Here is an 18,546-nt window from a genome sequence, read left to right as displayed (position 1 = left end):
AGCAGTCCCATGGGCTCCAGCCACTAAGAGAACTTCTACCCACTGCAGCAGCCATATGTGTCTCTCAGTTTTTTGTAGGCAGTGAGCAGCACTGCCCTGATTTCTGCCACTCAGATGCTCAATCTAGGGCTGAAGGTGCCACTTTCTGGAGGATTCAGTATCTTTCCACCAGCTACAGTTGGCAGCTTAAGCAACCAGTTCCAGCTCTTAGCTGGCTAATGTTAGAAGAGTCAAATCCCAGCTGTGATGGTACCATGTGATGTTGTTCTCTCATTAATAACCTATAGGGAGAAGCTGTATTTTTTTTTCCTAGAGTAGATTGAAATTACCAGGATGTAAATTCCTGTGAAAGTCTGAGTTATCCCAGCAGCAAGCTCAGCAAAGGAGGTGTTTCCAGGTGAGCTCTAAGTAGCTTAAATTTTGAGAACTAAAATGAGAAAGGTTGTTGTTTTGGGAATAATGGTCAGGGAATACATAATCTGGATCAAAGCTGTTTCATCATATAATAGTGTTCCATTTTGCATGGAAAGGTTAGAAAAAGTTTCTTTTGCTAGGCAGGAAGGGCAGGAAAAAAATAATAGAAGGTTTTATACTGAAAATTTGGATTTGAACGATAAAGAAAGGCTAAGGGACATATCTGCTGAATGTTGGGAAAGCCAGTTTGCATGAAGAGACGACTGCAAGATATTTTTGAACTGAACAACCTTAATTGTCTCCATTTTGCTGGAGTAAAGAAATTCCAGAGGTAGTGGCTCAAAACTCATCTCTTCTCAAAGACACAGAAACTGATTTGGAAACTGATACCTGATGCTCAACACTTGATATTTGAAGCTAATAGTATTCTTTCCATGAGTAGGAACTATTGTGTCAAAAATTTAAGTATTGGATTCTCAATTTTAGCAAAATCTGTTAGTTGGGTTGTTGTTGTTGTTAAAGGGAGTACTAAACCAAGGATTTTATGTTTTATGTGAATTAATTGCACTCCCAGTATTTTTTTATTTTGGTGTGAATCTTCAATACTTTTTTACAATTCTTTTGATCAGCTTCCCAGCTTTAGTGAGGAGTGTGATTGCAGAACATGCTACAGTTCATCTGACAGGGATCTTGCACTTCCTTGAACTCTCTGTTAAATTCACTGTTGACTATTTACTGTAAACTCTTTGGCATGGAAAATGGTTGTTTAATTTTGTACTTCTAGCATAATTATGCAGACCCTCTAAGTATTTGTCCATAGGCCTTTCCTCCCCTGATTGGTAGGCACAGGCCTTGTTCAGCAAGGCCATCTTGTTAATTACTTTAGTACAATGATGTGAGGGTAGGTGTAAAGAAACTTGTCAATCAGCCACTCTTGTCCTATGCAAGGATTCAAGACTTGGCTGATCACAATACTATCTGCTCAGTGTCTGCCTCTCAGTATGTTTTTTAAAGTAAGAAATGACTGTACCTTGCTCACCCTTTACTAAGAGCAGGGTGAGAATGGGACATTATTTTGCCTATGTTCAGCACAGCCTTTAATTTTGAATATCACTAGATTCTGGATTGGCAGCCTTGCTGATGTGTGTATCCACTTATTCCAGGAGTGCAAAGGCTGAACATCATCATAAGCCTTGTCTGTAGGTGTGGAAAATCTGAGGCACTGTCTTTCTCTTCAAGGACTTTACTAGGCCAAATAAATACCCTCTGTCTCCCTTTCCTCTCCCTGTAGCCTCTGGCAGGAGCAGGAAGACTGGTATCATCTGTCCTTGGCAGCAGATAAATTTGGAACCACTTTGAAGTCTCTCTTGATTTTAATCAGTTTTAACCTTAACCTTGCTTCCTGTGCAAGACCAATTCTTGTCTCACTTAAATACCTATGTTAACCTGGAGATCAAACACTGAAACAATGTCTAGTTCCTGGGATATAGCTTAGTCAAAGTGCTGTGGTAAATAGAAAGAATCGTTCCGTTTTGCTAAGCTATTAGGAGTCTGGAAGCTTTTCCCAATGTCACAGCTCCACAGCATGTTCAAACAGCCAAGTAGAACCAAGCTAGAGTATTTTTAAATGTTTTAGGCAGTATTTGTGGCAGAGCTTCTCAGAGGCCCTAATTGCAAGGCAGGGAGAACACAAGCAATCATTTCCTTGGAAAAAATATTCAGAGCCTGTAATATCATCAGCATCACAATTTCTGTTCTTTAAATATCTCTTTCAATGTATACAAGTGTAGTATGCCATAGAAGGGAAGCTGTTTATTGACACTCTGCTCAGATGTTGGTAAGTTAGGGGCTTTTCCTCTTCTTGTGAAAAGCAGCTGAACTGAATTATTCTAGGCAGCAATGGAATCTAATGCTTTCTCTTGCATAAGCAGCTTTTGGACATTGGTGTTGTCTTTAGCAGTGAACTAAACTGCTAAACACAACTGAACTAAATTCTCTGAGGCATTTCTCTGCCTTCGTCTCAGTGTTTGTACAAATTTCTGCTCATCACGAACATCACTGACAGAGGAGGACCTGCAAACTGTTGTACAGGGAGTCTTTGAAATCCAAGTCATATTCTGCTTAACAGGAAGCATATATCTGACTGGAACATTCACAAGTATTGTGTCTCATAGCCTGTCTTCTTCTTGTGCCAGCAAGCTTAACCCAAAACTATTCCCTGTGCTCCAGTGTAGATGCTTCCCTTAGACCACAACCCCAGCTGCTCTGACTGTCAGTCTGGCCACGGAAGGAGTAGGAAGGGAACCAGTTAACTGTGCTGAGTGCAGAGCAATATATGCCTCATCTAAATCAACTCTGAGAAAATACCTTCTGCACTTGTTTTCCTTGCAGGCGATGCATCATAAATGCTCCACATTGCCCAGAGCTCTCACAGGCAGCATTCCAGCTGCATGGGTGGGTGTTTGAGTGCACTCTCCCAGTCCTGCTGGGGACTCTCTGGAAGCAGTGGGAGTCACTGGGGCCATGCTGTGTGCATGCTGGCACACAGTCTGCCTTGGGCTTCAGTTCTGGACCACTGCTGAGGAGTCAGCAGAAGACAGAGTGAGGGGAAGGCCTGTCAGACTTCCAGGGCTTCACACAGAAGCCAGTTTTCTCTTGGGCAATATGGTTTTATAGAATAAACATTGCATTGTCTGTAAGGCTTTAATTTTCCACCATGGTTTAATTACACATAATTATGACAAGTGCTGAGGAACCTCAGCTTAATCCAAATGCTGACTTCCAGGCCCTTTCCAGCATACCTGGGCAAACCAGTATCACATCAGAAGAGAAGGTACCCACTTCATACTGGCAGGTCAGAACATGGGTTACAAGGGACTCCGTCATGACGTTCTCTTGTTGGGATTTCTAGAGAGTGTGGATAGAAAGCAGTCCTGTTTCTGCCACAGACTTTTTTGCCACACACAAAATGTTCCCTTTCCTGAATGAGAGCATGAGCAGGCTTGATCTTTCATTTAACTTCCAGCACAACTGAAGTGCGTATGTGTGCATCCCTACCACACCTCCACCCACACACAAAATGTACATACATATTTGGAACACAGAGAACCTTCTTGGTGAGTCATTGTGTTTGTGCTGCCTCTGTTAAAGGCAGCTGCATCATCTAATTCATTTCATCAAGTGCCATCATGAAAGTTTGCCATTTTCTTGTAGCTGTGCTCCCTCACGTGGCAATTCCTTGCTCTGATAAAGATTTCCCTCCAAATGCCAGTTTCAAATGATTCATAGTCAGTTTACCTTCTTTCTTTGCAAGCCAAAGTTTCTCTTTAGCCTAAATGGTTCCTGTCCCTCTCTGGTAAGCTCTCTCTCCTGATTACAATGATTCCTCAAACAAAACTGCTTCTGCAGTCACACTGGCTGGCTGGCAATCTCAGCCTCTCTCAACTCATTTGGAACTTGTTGGACAATTTCAGCCAGTGCTGGCAAGGGGGCAGTGGTGAGAAATACAGGAGGTCCCTCTACACAGAGTGATGGCTGTTGACAGAGTATGGAGTAGGGACTCAACATAACACCATCACTGGGCTAAAGGCAGTGAATTCAGCCCTTCTCCACAATCAGGGACAGCAAACAGTCGGCTGGTTGTGTATTATACTGCCTGTTGGCCCAGTCTAGCAGACTTGGGAGAATGCTTGGGACAAAATGCTGGCTGGAAGGGATAGGGATAGGGCTTGCTGGAGTATACAGGATGGATGAATTAAGCAGTTTAAGCCCTTATTTACAGGAAACAAAGCCCTGTTCATTTGTGGAACACGTAGTTAGCGAGCATGGTTATGATTTAAATATGTGCAGGGATACTGATATATCCCAGGAAAGGGAGAAACAGATCATCAGGGAAAACCTGAATCAGTTCAGTTCCTCCCTGCACCAGATGAGCAGCAGAATGCATGCATGTCCCTCAGCTCTCTCCAGCCCTCAGAACAGGACACAAATGATGCATAGGTCCCCTGCTGCACAAGGGCACATTTCACCCAGTGAGATGGAGAGATAATTGAGATGATTGGTTCTTTATATATCTGCTAGCTGGGTCCATGGGCCATGAGACTCATGAACTGTTAGACTTGTGAGTGCAAGTCAGCCTTTAGGCACTAGATCAAAGGCACTCTCTCAACTTTTCACCTTGCTTTGGCTCCATTTTAAGCTACAGGCCCGCAGTGCAGAGGTCTTGCCATGACCCATAAGTCAGCATTTTCAGAGCAGATGAATCCCTGTGGCCATAGTTAAGAAGTGCTGCTGATCCATCATTGAGAGATGTGCTCAGAAAGTGCCAGGAAGGCTTTCCTTCTGTTTTGCCCAATTGTGTCTGGCCAGAAGCTGTCTGAGAGCCAGATCTGAATACACATCTGATGTGTGGTTCTGTAACTGATGTGACATGTGTCTCATATAGTACTGGGGTACATTTTGAAACAAACATCATATTGAAAGAAAGCACAAGCATGAAATTCCAAAGGCATTTGCTTTCATGTTTCAGTGTACGTTGGTTTACTTGGACAGATAAGCAGATGGGAGGGGGAAAGACAGAAATTAGTTTGACTATTGAAGGTGCCCTTCTGAAGGTGACCTACCAGTTGTGTGGGGTTGGCTGGTGCTGTCATCATTGGTGGGTTGAAATACCTCAGGATTTCAGCCTGTGCCTGTGCTGGCTGGATCTGGGATTTCTGCATCAAAGGCTGGAGTGCTGAGCTGTGGGAAGGTGGGTTCCCATCTTCTTGTGGCCAGTTCAGCAGAAATACTGGACATCACTCAGTAGACCCTAGGACAGGCTGTCCAAAGACTAGGCCTAGTCCAAGCAAGCATGGAGTTCTTTGATTTTTTCAGGGAAAAGCCGCCTCTCATACCACCCAGTATAGAACGTTCCCCCTTGTATCTCACCACCACTTTGTGAGGTAGAAAAAGAGCAGCGCAATGTATTTACAGATGCTGTGTGAACATTCTAAGAGATTGACAGGGTTTGTTTTCTCACATTTCAATACAAGTGTCAGAAGAAAGAGTCACTGTAGGAGGCAAATTACCCTGGTTTCCTTGTCCTGCAGCCACAACTGTGTGTGTGTGTATAGTAAGTTACCTCCGATTCCTTTTAGGTTAGGATTTTAAACAAGAAGATCGATTTTAGCGATATTCAGTCCCGGTGTGGTTCCAGAGATAACATCAAACATTCTGCAGGGGGAGGAAATGTAAGTAGTATGGACATCTTGGGAACAGGTACTTCCACTGTGGTGAAGCACCTCACACAGGCAGAAGCCTCTGTCTCCCTTCCTCTGAGCACTGCTTTCCTTCTTGCTGCTGTTGCACATGTGAGTTTGTCTGGTAGTTGAGTGAGCCCTGTGTTTGCAGTGGTGGCCTCCTGATCTTTTCCCACAGAGCACAACACATTTTCAGATCTTGGACAGGGAAAGGAAATTATAAAAGAAGGGTTATCTTTAAATGATAAAAGAAGGGTTATCTCTAAGTGATAAAAGAAGGTTTATCTCTTAATGATAAAAGAAGGGTTATCTCTAAATGCCCAAGTGAAAGTGCAGTCTGAGCCAAAATGGTTCAGTGCCTTTCTTTTATGGGAGGAGCCCAAGTAATTTCCAGAAAGAGACTGCAGCACACAGTGAGACTCCAGCCTCCCTGTTGGGCATTTTCTATGCACCAGTCCTTCCTCAGCTAACCTTTCAGTTATGTGCATTCAGCAGAGGGGAAGAAGAAAAATAAAACAGGAGGACAAAGAAAGCTCAGAGAAGAGGGTGTGATCAGGCAGCATGCTGAGCACTGATGTCACAGCATTATTCCAGTATAAGAAACTGAGGTGGCCCAGGGTTTGACCAGACACCTGCTGGTTTTATTGGGCACACTGGAGTAGCTTAAGGTGGCTATGACTGTCCTGATGGAAATGATCACCCCTCAGATGGAAGAGCTGATGGTGTGGACACGTGTGATCCAGGCAGGGTCAATACAGCAGCCAGTGCTGGCCTAAGCCACTGGGGGTGTGGTGAGCAAGCCAGTGGCATTGCAGTTACCCTGGAGCTCCTGGCTGGCTGTGACTTCTTGGGGCCTGCCAGCTCAGTGCCTGTGGGCCACATCTTGGTGTTACTTGGGAGTGTCACTCTGTGGCTGTTCTCAAGCTGGGCTCAGCACAGCCATGGCAAGGTGGCACCAGGAGGAAGGAGGATGCCTGACCTGCTGCTCTCCAGTGAGCACTGAGCCAGCTGGCTGAACCCCAGCCTGCTCAGGTACAGCTGCAGGAGGCACATGTGTAGATTACTCAGACTGCATAGTGGACTGACAGGAAATGGATACCATATATAGATGCAGAAAATTTCAAAACAGATGGTAGAGAAAAAAGCAGTCACCAAAATATCCTAGTTGCCAGGATGCATGATTGAGACAGAAGCAAATGGGATGGGTCCTGCTGTGTGCAGGGCTTTGGAGCACTCACTCTGAAAGGAGGAGGCTCAGAAACATTTTAGAAAGAACCCACAAGCTGATCTCCTTCATCTCCTCTTCATTTTGCTAATAGTAAAGCTTAACCCAGCTTTGTCATCTCCCTAGGTGGGAGGTTTCCTCTTTTGTGGCATGGTCTGTTTTCTACTAACCATTTCTCCTTTTGCAGTGGTTTATAGAAGCCTCTCACTCTTTCTCTGCCGGGCTTGACTTTTAACATATTTTTTTTATTTTATTATCTTCATTCCTGTGATTTTTTATGTGTTCACTTTTGACAGGTACAAATTGTAACCAAGAAGATTGACTTGAGTCATGTGACTTCCAAGTGTGGCTCACTCAAGAATATCCACCACAAACCAGGTACTGTAGGAATTTATGTGTTGTGGGACAAAGCAAGGACCTAATACTGTTATTTGAGCTCAAAATCATGGATGATACTGTTCTCTTTTACAGAAAGAGAAAATAAATACTCTTTAGTAATAAAAATGCATTAAATTACTTACTATATAAAGACATAAAGGTACGAGACCACCTAGTTTAGAGAAGTGATAAAAAAATACTGCCAAAGGATGGTGCTCTGGCATAAGATTGAAATATGGGCTGAAGTTAGTGAAATACTTAAATATGTGTTTAAATCCTGTGAAAACCAACAGGACTGCAGCACCTGCTAACAGTTTAACTATATGTTGAAGATTTTATATTTTACTTAACATGCAGAGCATTATTCTGTGCTTCTCAAAAATCATTAGATCTCAACTAAAACGGAGATAGTGTGACGTGAAGCATGAGTGCACTCACACTTTCTCCTGCACCATTTCAATTTCCTAATCTGTGTTTCCTTTTCTTCTGTAGGAGGTGGGCGTGTGAAAATTGAGAGTGTGAAACTGGATTTCAAAGAAAAAGCTCAGGCTAAAGTTGGTTCACTGGAAAATGCCCACCATGTACCTGGGGGTGGTAATGTCAAGGTAAAGGAACAGCTGTCAGAAAAGGCTCCCACTGTGCCCCTGGCCCAGTGAAATTACTAGAGCTCTAAATTCAGTGCTGGCTCTGAATTGAGTATGAAGCATCTGTCTGTCCTCTTTCAAGCACACTCAAATATCAATTTGTTCCCTTGGAAATTTGGAATGACCCATCTTGCATCTGCATCTAAGCTGAGAGTGGAATATCACGTAGTTTGTGCACTGTCTTTTCCCCCTAAAGATAAACCTTTTTTGGGACTGAGGGACAGCACAGGTATGATCTGAGAGGAGGACTCCATTGTGAAACAGGAGGAAAACATCCTAAAAGTAAAATCACTCCCACAAACATTTGAAAATACAGATTTTGAAAACAAATCATAGTGCCCATATAATGCTTATGAAATTTGTACAGCTAGGAACTTCTCTTTAAAGCATCCATCAGAGACAGAAATGGTAAGAGAATGTAACATAGTATGCCAGTAGCTATTGAACAAGGCGAAAATTCAATTTTCTAAGGAGCGAAGAAGCTTTGATCCTTCTAATAGTTTTTAAAAGTAAGCAAAATGATGCCCAAATGATGATCTATAAAGAGATAATTTGGTGAACATATAATGTGTGAAATTGTTTCTTTTCCTGGAGCAGATTGACAGCCAGAAGCTGAACTTCAGAGAGCACGCCAAGGCCCGTGTTGACCACGGGGCTGAGATCATCACGCAGTCACCGGGCAGGTCCAGCATGGCCTCGCCACGCAGACTCAGCAACGTCTCATCCTCTGGAAGCATCAACCTGCTTGAATCACCCCAGCTTGCTACCCTTGCTGAAGATGTCACAGCAGCCCTTGCCAAGCAGGGGTTATGAGTTTGCTCATTTTGCATTGTATGAAGTAATAATATTTAGGCATGAGCTCTTGGCAGGAATGGGCTCAGAGCTGGTGTCACGTTCATTCTTTACCATGTCTAAAACTAAGTTACATCCCAAGACTTGTAGTTACCATACAGTTTAAAAGAAAAAAAAAAACAGAAAAAAAAAAAATTCCATAGATGCAGAAATTGGCCTGACCTCCATTTACAACAGGAAGACACTGGCTTTATATGGGTATACAGCGGTATGTTACATTGGACAATTATTGTTGCTCTGCTCTGTCTTGCATGGAGTACTGTAGTATGATAAAAATGCATTTTTACCTTTCATGTGCCTGAAGGCCATCCACCTCTTTCTGAAGAGCCTTGTTAATATCCCAAGTTGCTCATTTCACAGTTCTTTTGATAGATGGGGAAATAAAAAAGTTGCCCATTGTAAGTTATTACAGGTTAAATTAACAGTCTGCTTACCAGAAGGAAGGGCATATAGGGAAATTCAACTTTAATTAAAAAAAAATATGTTACTTTGTATAAATGAGTAGAACAAAAGTTGAATTAAGTTATTAACATTTTTTGAACCTGGTTAATTATGTCAGTGTATAGCTGAAAAGCCAATAAATTATTTAAATAATAACTAAAAATACTAGCTGAAAACATTTGAATCGTGCTTTGGGAAGTGACATAAAAAAGCTGCTGAAAGCGAGCACTCATACCCCAACAGACTAGTGTCTGATTAGAAAAGTTGGTTAAGCAGCTAGATTTGTGTGCATACCACCAGTTCCACATTCTTTCCATCTGTTTGATACAGTATTATAGATATATATTTCTCTGTGGCCATTTGTGATACGCCCTCCTCATATACTTGAATATTCTACTTCTTTATTCACAGTATCTGTGTCTCTTGCACCCTTTGGTGTTGCAATTTTAGGTATGTAAAAGTAGATGTTAGCAGGGGGTTTTTTCCCTATTCATAAGAATACATTTAAAAAAGATGAAAATTGTAGCATGAAGTTGCTTTCTGTAACAACTAAAAGCCGTGACCCTGTTTTAGTGACAGATGCAAGTCTATTCTGTAATGCTAGAAAAAGGATTCCTTCCTTCTTCCCTTCCTTTCTTCACAAAGAAATGATTTTTGTGGGGTCCAGATGCTTGTAAAAGAGTCTCCAAAGAAGGCTGAGTTTGGGCTATGGATTTTTAAAAAATCCACAATAGTTTGGTTCTTTTGTTCTTTCCTTTCTCTCTTTCTCTCGTTCTTTCTCCCTTTCTTTCCTTTCTTTCTTTCTTTCCTTTCTCTTTCCTTCCCTTCCTTCCTCATCTTTTTCTTCATTCCCACAGTAACAAGGAATGTTTGATTTATTGTTTTTCTTTTGCTAAAGTTGAAACACAGAAAAAATATTAAGATGTTTCCACTCCTTTAGTGATGTCTCACATGTACACTCAGGCACTCAGATAACAGTGATAATCATAGCAGAGATGCCTGTAAGTTAGAATACATGAATAAATAAAAATCAGTTCCCTAGACTGGTTCTCATAGCGATTCATCAATTAAATAGGGCATCTTAAAATCTGAGCAAAGTGGGATTATATTGACTATAAATAGTATAAGAAAAAATGTGCATGAAAGTTAAAAGGCAGATGCACAACCAACAGATCTAGTGGAGTTACCTGAGAGAACACTGGTGATGGGGATGATCCTCAGCAGCAGATCATCACCTGCTGGTGCCCTATGTACATGAGACATTAAGGAATGAGCAGTTTACATTCTTGCAGATTGTTTTATCTTTCCTTTTGAAACCTCCTAACTGAACTTTGCACTGTCAGTTGAACTGTACTTGATGTATGTATTAGGTTAATGATGTGGTTTGGAAACTTCTATTCTTTTTCCTTCTTAATTTTCATGTGTGTCTGTGTGTTGGGGTTTGGTCTGAAAAGACTCACAGAGATTTTTGTGTCTGTGGAGATTCTAAAAATTAATGGCACAGGATTCCCCATCATTACATTCAGGTAGTAATGCAGTTACTGGTCAGTAAGTATTCAGTGGACCAAAGTGGGGTTTTGGCTAAGCTGCTACAGCAGTACAAACACAAAACAGAGTGGTTAAATCTCTCAAACTTCTACTGAATATGAACTTCTGACAGCCCCACACATGACATTTCAGCTCTGCAAAAAGCTTTTTCACACAACAAAGTACCTAACACTGTTTGTAAGTCAGTTGTTTCATATAAAGGACAGTGAGTTTAGAACCATCCCAAGTGCAATTGAAGGATTCTGATTTCTGCCTTGTATTTGTTACACTTCTGCTTAAAGTAATCCTAAGAATTCACATGGAAACAGTGTCAAGTGAGGTGCAATAAAATCTTCTTCCCATTTTTTCAGAAAAACAACAGACAGAAAGGAAAACTGACAGTATTTGTATCATTTTGATTATGCTATCAATTAATATAAATTAGCTTTGCAGTGGTTTTTCTTTCTATGCCTTTTGCCAGTGTAGGAGAAAAACTATGGTACTACTGAACCTCTGCTCTCTGAACCCGAGCAGCATCTCATGGGAATAGTGTTAACCTGAGACTCAAGTGTTTTTATTCTGCCTTTAAAATTGGCATACTCTAGAAAATAAGGCTTAGTTAATCCACCTCTGAGTCCAAAGTTAGAGTGTGTAACACACCAAGTCATTTATTTCATGCATTAAAATGAGCTTTCTTGTTTTGACTGAAGCAAAGACCTTTGTAATCATTATCATCCTTCCATAGAAAGAATCCTAGAATGCTGTGGAGTTAGATGAAAGGAAATTAAGAGTTTTGTGCTTTTGAATAATAATTAAAAAAAACAAGTTATGTTACATGACTCTAGATGTTCACTGAAAAGCTCATATTAATCTTAACTTTCTCAAGAAGAGTGTTCGTTTTAAAAAGAACAGTTTGTAAATATGTAATGCCCACTAAAGAAGATAGAGCCAGCTTCCTGGAAACTGCATCTGTTGTGTTTCTTTACCACAGGCATGTTGAGCCAGCAGGTTTGTTGGGTGCCAGAGACCCAATTGTGTAACAATGCAGAGGTAATCCAGACAAAAGGAATGGTGAAACCTTGTTTGGGTACCTAGGGGAGCACCCCAAATTTAATAATCCATCGGGTTGTAGAGATGAAAGAGTGCTTCTGCCTCATCTGCAGAGTTGTGTTTCTACGTAACCACAAGCTGAAACAAATCAAAGCTGAGCAAACCTCTGTCCAGCAAGAGTAAAGGAAAAACTAAACCTGATGAGGAAAATTATGAGCCCATGAGGGCAATATGTATCTTCACTGTACAGCAGTAAATGGAATTAATCATTCAATCCTCTGCTATGGTACAGTAGTAACCTCATCATGACTGCTCACACGTCTAAGTTTGCCTAAATACATGACTCAAAGGGAGTCAAAAGGCAGCCTGTGTTGACTGCCACATGAGCAGTAGTTTTTTCCATGCTGGAATAAATACTGTTTGAAACCCAAGTATATGTCCCTTCAAAGGCAAATGCCTTGAAGAGTAGATCACATTAGCTGTGAAAATCAGTGCTGGTAGATTTCTAGCCTAGGTGTCTGTGAGTTCACTCACTAGTCAGATTGCTAAAACAACTCCCTCTGCAGCTCCAGCAATTCCCACTGCAGGAAGGTAAATTAGTTTCACACTGGGAAAAGTCAAGCGTATAAAAGCCACTTCAACTTTAGCAAAGAGAAAAAGCCAACAAGTAAACATGCTGTATGCTGGGATATCAAGGAATACAGTCTGCTGTTACAAACCTGTGTTTTTTCTGATAATTCTAGAGCCTGTTACCATAAAAGAGGCATTTCTTGAATGGCTGGTGGTAGGTAGTTCATGTTTTTCAATCCAATTTGCAATTGTATTTGTTGCTGTATAGTGATTGTTTTGCAAAATAAACTCGCTTGTCATCTAATTGCATGTGTTACCTTCCTGTGTTTGTGATCCTGCTCCTCCTGAATCCAAGCCCTGCACAACCAGCACCTGCTGGTACTGCCCTCAGTCTGCCCAGGAGCAGTCACAGAGGATCCAGTTGTATTGTTCAGCCAATCCCTCTCACTTTTATACAGAAGGATCATTTGTTATGGCTTGTATCCTCTTCTGTGGGTCAGTATCTCCCTGATGGGTACAAATTTCTTCTCTGAGAGGGTGATTAGACATTGGAACTGGCTGCCAGGGAGGTGGTGGAGTCACTGTCCCTGAAGGTGTTTAAGGACAGCCTGGACGTAGCACTTGGTGCCACAGCCTGGTTGACAAGCCAGTGTTGGTTCACAGTGTTGGTTGGACTCAATAATCTCAGAGGTCTCAAGATGATCTCCCAGCCAAACTGGCCCTGTGATTCTGTGGTCAGGACATGTGGACCTGTGATCCAGATCCCTGGATCAGGGACCTCTGAGGGTGCTGTGTAGCAGCACCCTGCACAGAGCAGCAGAGCCCAGGCACAGCGACCCTTCAATGTAGCTGCACATCGGCCCTCAGGGCCCTTGTACACCAGGGAAATGGTGGCCCAGGGCTGACAATGTGGTGTGGCCACACACAGTCCCTCAGGCTCCTTGTATACCAGGGAAATGGCGGCCTCAGGCTGCCAATGTGGCACAGCCGCACAGCAGCCCTCAGGGCCCTTGTACACCAGGGAAATGGCTGCCAATGTGGCACAGCCACACAGCAGCCCTCAGGGCCCTTGTACACCAGGGAAATGGCGGCCTCGGGCTGCCAATGTGGCGTGGCCTCCTCCACCCACCCACCTCACAGATCCCTTCAGCCAGCTGGGCACAGCAGGAGCACGTGGACAGTGCCAGGGTGGTGAAGGTGACAGGAGTTGGGGCTTGGGGTGAGCTTTTGGGTCTGTCTTGGAAACTAACCGGGAAACAGCAGACTTTGAGAGGTGCTTGGAGTGTGTCATCATGGATCCGGGGTGGATGCTTAGTCCCAGCCTGAACTCAGGCCCAGGGGAGTGCGGCTCTGAGCTCTGGGTGGAACAGAGAAATCACAGATCAGTTTGCAAGGGACCTCTCCCCTGATAAGTCACAGCTGTACTAACTCCCAAAGAAGAGCAGCCTTGCCCTTAATGGGTTGCAGCTGTGACTAATAAAGATAAGTGTGATAAAAGGGGTGGGTTGGGCACCTAGGGAGAGCTTTGGCAAAGAGGAACTCTAAGGAAGGAGGAACGATCCAGAGAGACACAAAGAACAAAACAAGGGAGAGAGTTGCTGCTGTAGAAGATCTGCTGTGAAGTCAGTCTGGGTCTGATGGAGTTAGAGACTGCTCTTGGAGCCTGCAGTCACAGCTGAGCCAGGTAAAAGCCTGTGGTCAGAGGCAGCAGGGAAACACTTGCAGTCATATTCCAGCAGGATATAGCCAGCAGTCAGTCAGAAAATCCAACAGTAGGAACTTGCTGTAGTCAGAGGGAATAGCCAGCAGTCAGTCTGTCAGAGAAGCCAACAGCAGAAATTTGCTGTTGTCACAGTCAAGATGGCTAAGCTGTAAAGAAGTTTACTGGGACCCTTTTCAGGTTGTTAAATGAGAGTCTGTGTCTTGGCCCATTTCTACCCCTAATGAGAGGTCTACTGCAACACTGGGTACCTGCGCAGCACAGGGTGTGGCATAGGGTGTGGAAATACAACTGAGTAGAGTGCCTTAAGGATCCCAAACCTTCAGCAAGCTGGACTTCACACACAACGCTGCAATGTTCCTAAGTAAATGCTGTCAAATGACCTGGAGGAATGATCAAGTGCCATTAATTATCCATTAGCAGCACCCTCCTAACCATGCTTAGGTACAAGGCAGAACAAATGCATCATCTCTCTGTGGAAAGGGAAAGGATTAAGAAGCTAAGAACAAAAGGGTAAATAATGATTTAAGTATTCACAGCTAGAACAATGGTTGAGGACAGCTGGTAAGAACCTGTTTCTGCCTTTCACAGTGAACAAGGAAGAGATGATATTTCTGTGATTGTTGAGTCTTATTAACAGCATGTGGTCAGTGATCTATTTCATAATTTTACTAGTAGATTGTGGTTGGAGTGTAGGCACACAGTTTGTGGTAATTGGGAGTGGGGCTGTGGCTGAGCCTCATCCTCAATGAGCTACAGCTGTGAGAAGCAGGTGAGCAGCATTGAAGGTAACGAGACACATGGCACTGACCAACCACCAAAGGGAACAGAGGGCACACAGGTGCAGTGCATCAATAGGAGGCGATAAAAGGTTGGGCTGAAGAACAAGAAGGGCAGATGCCTGAAGCCTTCTGGAGTGGTAAGGTGTTACTCTGTGTGGGTTGGAACTTTCTGAAATTGTGTGGTGATACTCTGTGTATTGTGGTTGTCTGTGCTGAGGCATTGGAGCATTGAGATGAGTAAAACTTGTGAACAAAATCTTGATTTCCTACTTGTTATTGAAAGGGAGGGAAGCCCAGGAGTCCTGCTACAGTGTTTGTTAGAGGTACAGAGCATCTGTCCATCCTGTGCCTGTCTTAGCTAATGGGCTGTTCCTTGCATTGTACAGAAGGATGGCAGAAGGTGAGATATGGGTAAGACGCAAAAAGCATTTCACCTAGAGGTGTTTGGCCATGTAGAAGTCCCAGCTGCTGTGATTAAAAAAGTGTGGCCTTGGTAGAGAGATTCCCAAACCTGGTTTTGTGTGAGCACCATTGTTCTGGACAGAGAAGCGTGCTGGGGAGGAGGTGCTCAGCTCTCTCTGAGGAACAGAGGGGAAGGCATGTTTGGTAACACAGTAGCTCAAGACATCCACACTTCCTTCTCTAGGAAGAAGGTAAAAAAGGTTGGGTGGGGCAGCGTTTGAGGGGAGGAGATTTGTTGCCTTTTTTTCCCCCAAAAGAAGCAATAGTTTTTCACCTACTACTAGAGCACGGTAAATCCTGAGCAAGGGATGATAATCTGACTGTGAAAGCTGAGGGTTTTTTTCTTTTCCCCCAGTCTTGTCCAGATAATCTCTCCAGATCATCTACAGGATTTTGTTCCCTCCCATCCTGTCCTATCTAGCTGTGCCTGTAATGTATGTAACTGCAGTTAAATGTCTATGTGAATCTGTTTTGTTGCTTGAACATTATGCAAAGGCAGATACAGATTTACTGATAAGGTGTGGAGGGCCTGTGTTTCTGCTCTGTTTTGAAGTAGAAGGCTCAGATGCATGAGTGCTGTGCTACTGGTTCTATCCTAAATGAGGGATAAAATATCTAATTGTTCTTGTGGAATCTGATCCAGCTGTCCACTCCTGCCCCAAGTCATGCAACAACAGCAGTAAAATGTGTCATTTTAGGGGATCTTTGCAGTTTTAGGGGTTTTTTATCCTTGTCTCTGAGCACAGTTGTTGTTTGAGCAGGGCTAGCTAGAAGGCCTGTGAAGCAGACTTCTGAATAACCTTATGTTATTCAGAAATGTTTTAACAGCCCTTAAAAAACAGGGCTTTCCTAGGCTTCTCTCAATTTTTACATTCCTTCTCCCTGACAGACCCATATGGGAAAGGGTAGGAGTGGCATCCATCAGTGCTGATGTTCTATGACTGGTTGTCCCTAGAGAGAAAGGGTTTTCCTTCATGATGGGTCTGCTCAGTCAGGACAGAAGCTTGCTGGCAGCCAGTGGAAGAGTAAGATCTCGAGGGTGTGGGCAAATGTTTTTTTTTTTTCCCTGCTCTGGAATCTGCATTTAGGAGCTGTTTGCAGCTTTGCTCTTGGAAAGGCTGCTGCACAACAGAATGGCTTGGCATACTCTTGAGAGCCTGGATTCTGCACAGAGAGTTCAGATAAATAAGATGTGAATTCTTAGGAGTGTGTACAGCAGGGATTGATTAGGAGTGGGAACTTGGAGAGTATAACCATGGAAACAAGTGCAAGGCAGTGAGGTTTGAGCAGCTCCCTGCTCTGAGCACTCCTGTGTGAGGTGGGGGCTTCATGCTCAGGTTCTGCTCTGTGTCCCTACTCTGTGCTATCCTGCCAGCCCTGACTGTTTCTGGATCAAGACTAAATCCTGCTGTGCTGGATTGTAAACAACTGGTGAATAAAGGAGAGATTAAGCAGAATCCTGTGATCTGGAGGCATGTCAGACTCCTCCTGCCTGCAGTAAGAGAGGAAATGGCTGGTTAGTGTTATGGGCATCTTCTGTGACTGAGCAGTTGCCATGGGCTAGGAGTTGTTGGAGTAATGCGGAGCTTTCTCCACTTTTCCCTCACCTGCTTTGACTTTTTGCAGTAGTCTTGGTCATTTTGCAGTGACTTTTTGCAGTAGCCTTGGTAATTTTGCAGGTAGACCGACCTGTGTTTCTGTGCCAGCCCAAGATGCCAGTGTAGCCTAGAGAACAGAGCACGGGTGAATTTTCAGGCCACTTTGCTGTTGTCCTCCTGTAATGGCCTCTCTGAAGAATTCTTTTTTCCTCTCTCTCCCCACTGTAAGGGAAGGCAGAGGACTCATTTGCAGGACTTTCCCTTTGAAGCATCCATGTAGTGCTAGTATTAAGTGTGGTCAAATGCTAACTGCAGGTCTGAAAGTCTCTGCTGCCAGCAGAAATACAGTATAGAGATAAATAAAATCTTGCAGATGGTAAAATTTCTTCTTCTCTTACACATGCAATTCATTTTACTCACAGAGATAGACTACTTCAGCTTGGTGTGCCCATTGTTTCCAAAACAAGATGAGAAAAAAAACTTGTCTCTAGCCATTGTCAAACTTAACGTAGTGCTGGTCATGGCCTGTCTGGATTTGAGATCTGCATCTTCATGCCTGCACTTCTTGTGACAGAGCCAGCTGTTGATAATGTTTCCTTTGCTCTCTGATTTGTTTTGCATCAGAACTTTAAACCTCTGTAGAACCAAAGGGACTTATGTGCCTTTTGTGACTGGGTGAATAGCAATATGCTGCAATCAAATGGCAAGCTTGACTAGAACTGCAGTTTGCAGTTCTATTTCCAGTTACTACAAAGTAATCATAGACAAAATTCCAAGAAGTGATTTAGTTTCCCCTCAGTGCTGGGCAATGTGATCTCCACTTCCTAATGGTTTGTGGCAGGGCATAGCACTGGCTATGCATGAAGAAAGAGTAAGAAAAATAATCCTGAACATCAAAGCTATTTGTTTCCTCTAAAGAGTATTCATATAAGCAACAGAATGTCACTTTTTTTTGGTCAAAACTGTTTGGGATGAACTTGCATTGGTCTTTCATTTTATTCTATTAATTATTTGTTGTAGTATACTATCCTCTTATATTCTTAGGTAGAGGAGGAGAGCTCACCTACCAGTGCCTGAGAAATATTTCTAGCAAACCTGACTCAAGTGCTTGTATTAGTCAAATCAGTCTGGTGTGCAATTGGAAACACCAGTAAATCTGCTTTGGCTCTTCCCATCCTCTCCACCTCTGCCTCAGCTCTTCTGTGTAAGAAAAATCTGTGGAATAACTACCCCAAAGTTCCTCTGCCCCCACCACCTGTTGGATTTGGCCCTTTTCTGACCCAGAGATGGGGCAGCAGAGAGGTGTTTTAAAACTTATTCTATTTTCAGTCTCATGTGAAGGGTGATAATGCAGATATTATAATTCATGCCATCACAATTAGAAGCCAACTATTTCCTAATTACAGTACACTATAAGCGTTTCTTGGACTATCAGCTTTAGCCACATCATGCTGTAAATGCCTTAAATTATCTAATCATCTAAAATTACCTGTTGTGGGTCTTACTGCAATGCATCTTTCATAGTTCTATTTCTCCAAAGTATCTAGTCTTATTTGTAAGGCCACCCTTTGGAACTTGTTTCTAGTTCCATTTCTCTCTCAACAATGTCTGTCCTATCCCGTGGCATTTCTAGGTCGGCATTC

The 18,546-nt window shown here is 43.0% G+C and overlaps 2 protein-coding genes across 21 annotated transcripts in view; both read left to right on the top strand.

Annotated features, from left to right (window-relative positions):
• The window catches only part of MAP2 (microtubule associated protein 2), a 172,489-nt gene extending 159,844 nt beyond the window's left edge, over window positions 1-12,645 (top strand). For 12 of the 20 annotated variants that reach the window (XM_031064581.1, XM_031064580.1, XM_031064586.1 and 9 more), the window contains 4 exons: window positions 5,553-5,645; window positions 7,176-7,257; window positions 7,750-7,862; window positions 8,499-12,645. In XM_031064581.1, coding sequence (XP_030920441.1) covers window positions 5,553-5,645; window positions 7,176-7,257; window positions 7,750-7,862; window positions 8,499-8,714 — 504 coding nt within the window. In that variant the 3' untranslated portion in view covers window positions 8,715-12,645. The remainder of the gene's footprint in view (window positions 1-5,552; window positions 5,646-7,175; window positions 7,258-7,749; window positions 7,863-8,498) is intronic. The other 8 variants (XM_031064587.1, XM_031064582.1, XM_005430187.2 and 5 more) reach the window with 1 other exon arrangement.
• A 1,963-nt stretch (window positions 12,646-14,608) lies between these two features.
• LOC102038531 (unc-80 homolog, NALCN channel complex subunit) overlaps window positions 14,609-18,546 on the top strand; it is a gene marked incomplete at its 3' end in the record, with an annotated part of 89,673 nt that continues 85,735 nt past the window's right edge. Inside the window, exon 1 of the mRNA XM_031064575.1 lies at window positions 14,609-14,625. Within this exon, the coding sequence (XP_030920435.1) occupies window positions 14,609-14,625 (17 nt within the window). The remainder of the gene's footprint in view (window positions 14,626-18,546) is intronic.

This window comes from Geospiza fortis, unplaced genomic scaffold (genome assembly GCF_000277835.1).
Source record: "Geospiza fortis unplaced genomic scaffold, GeoFor_1.0 scaffold706, whole genome shotgun sequence".
NCBI classification, from domain to species: Eukaryota; Metazoa; Chordata; class Aves; order Passeriformes; family Thraupidae; genus Geospiza; species Geospiza fortis.
The sequence above is the reverse complement of the archived record's forward strand: the minus strand, read 5'-3'. Positions and strand labels throughout refer to the sequence as shown.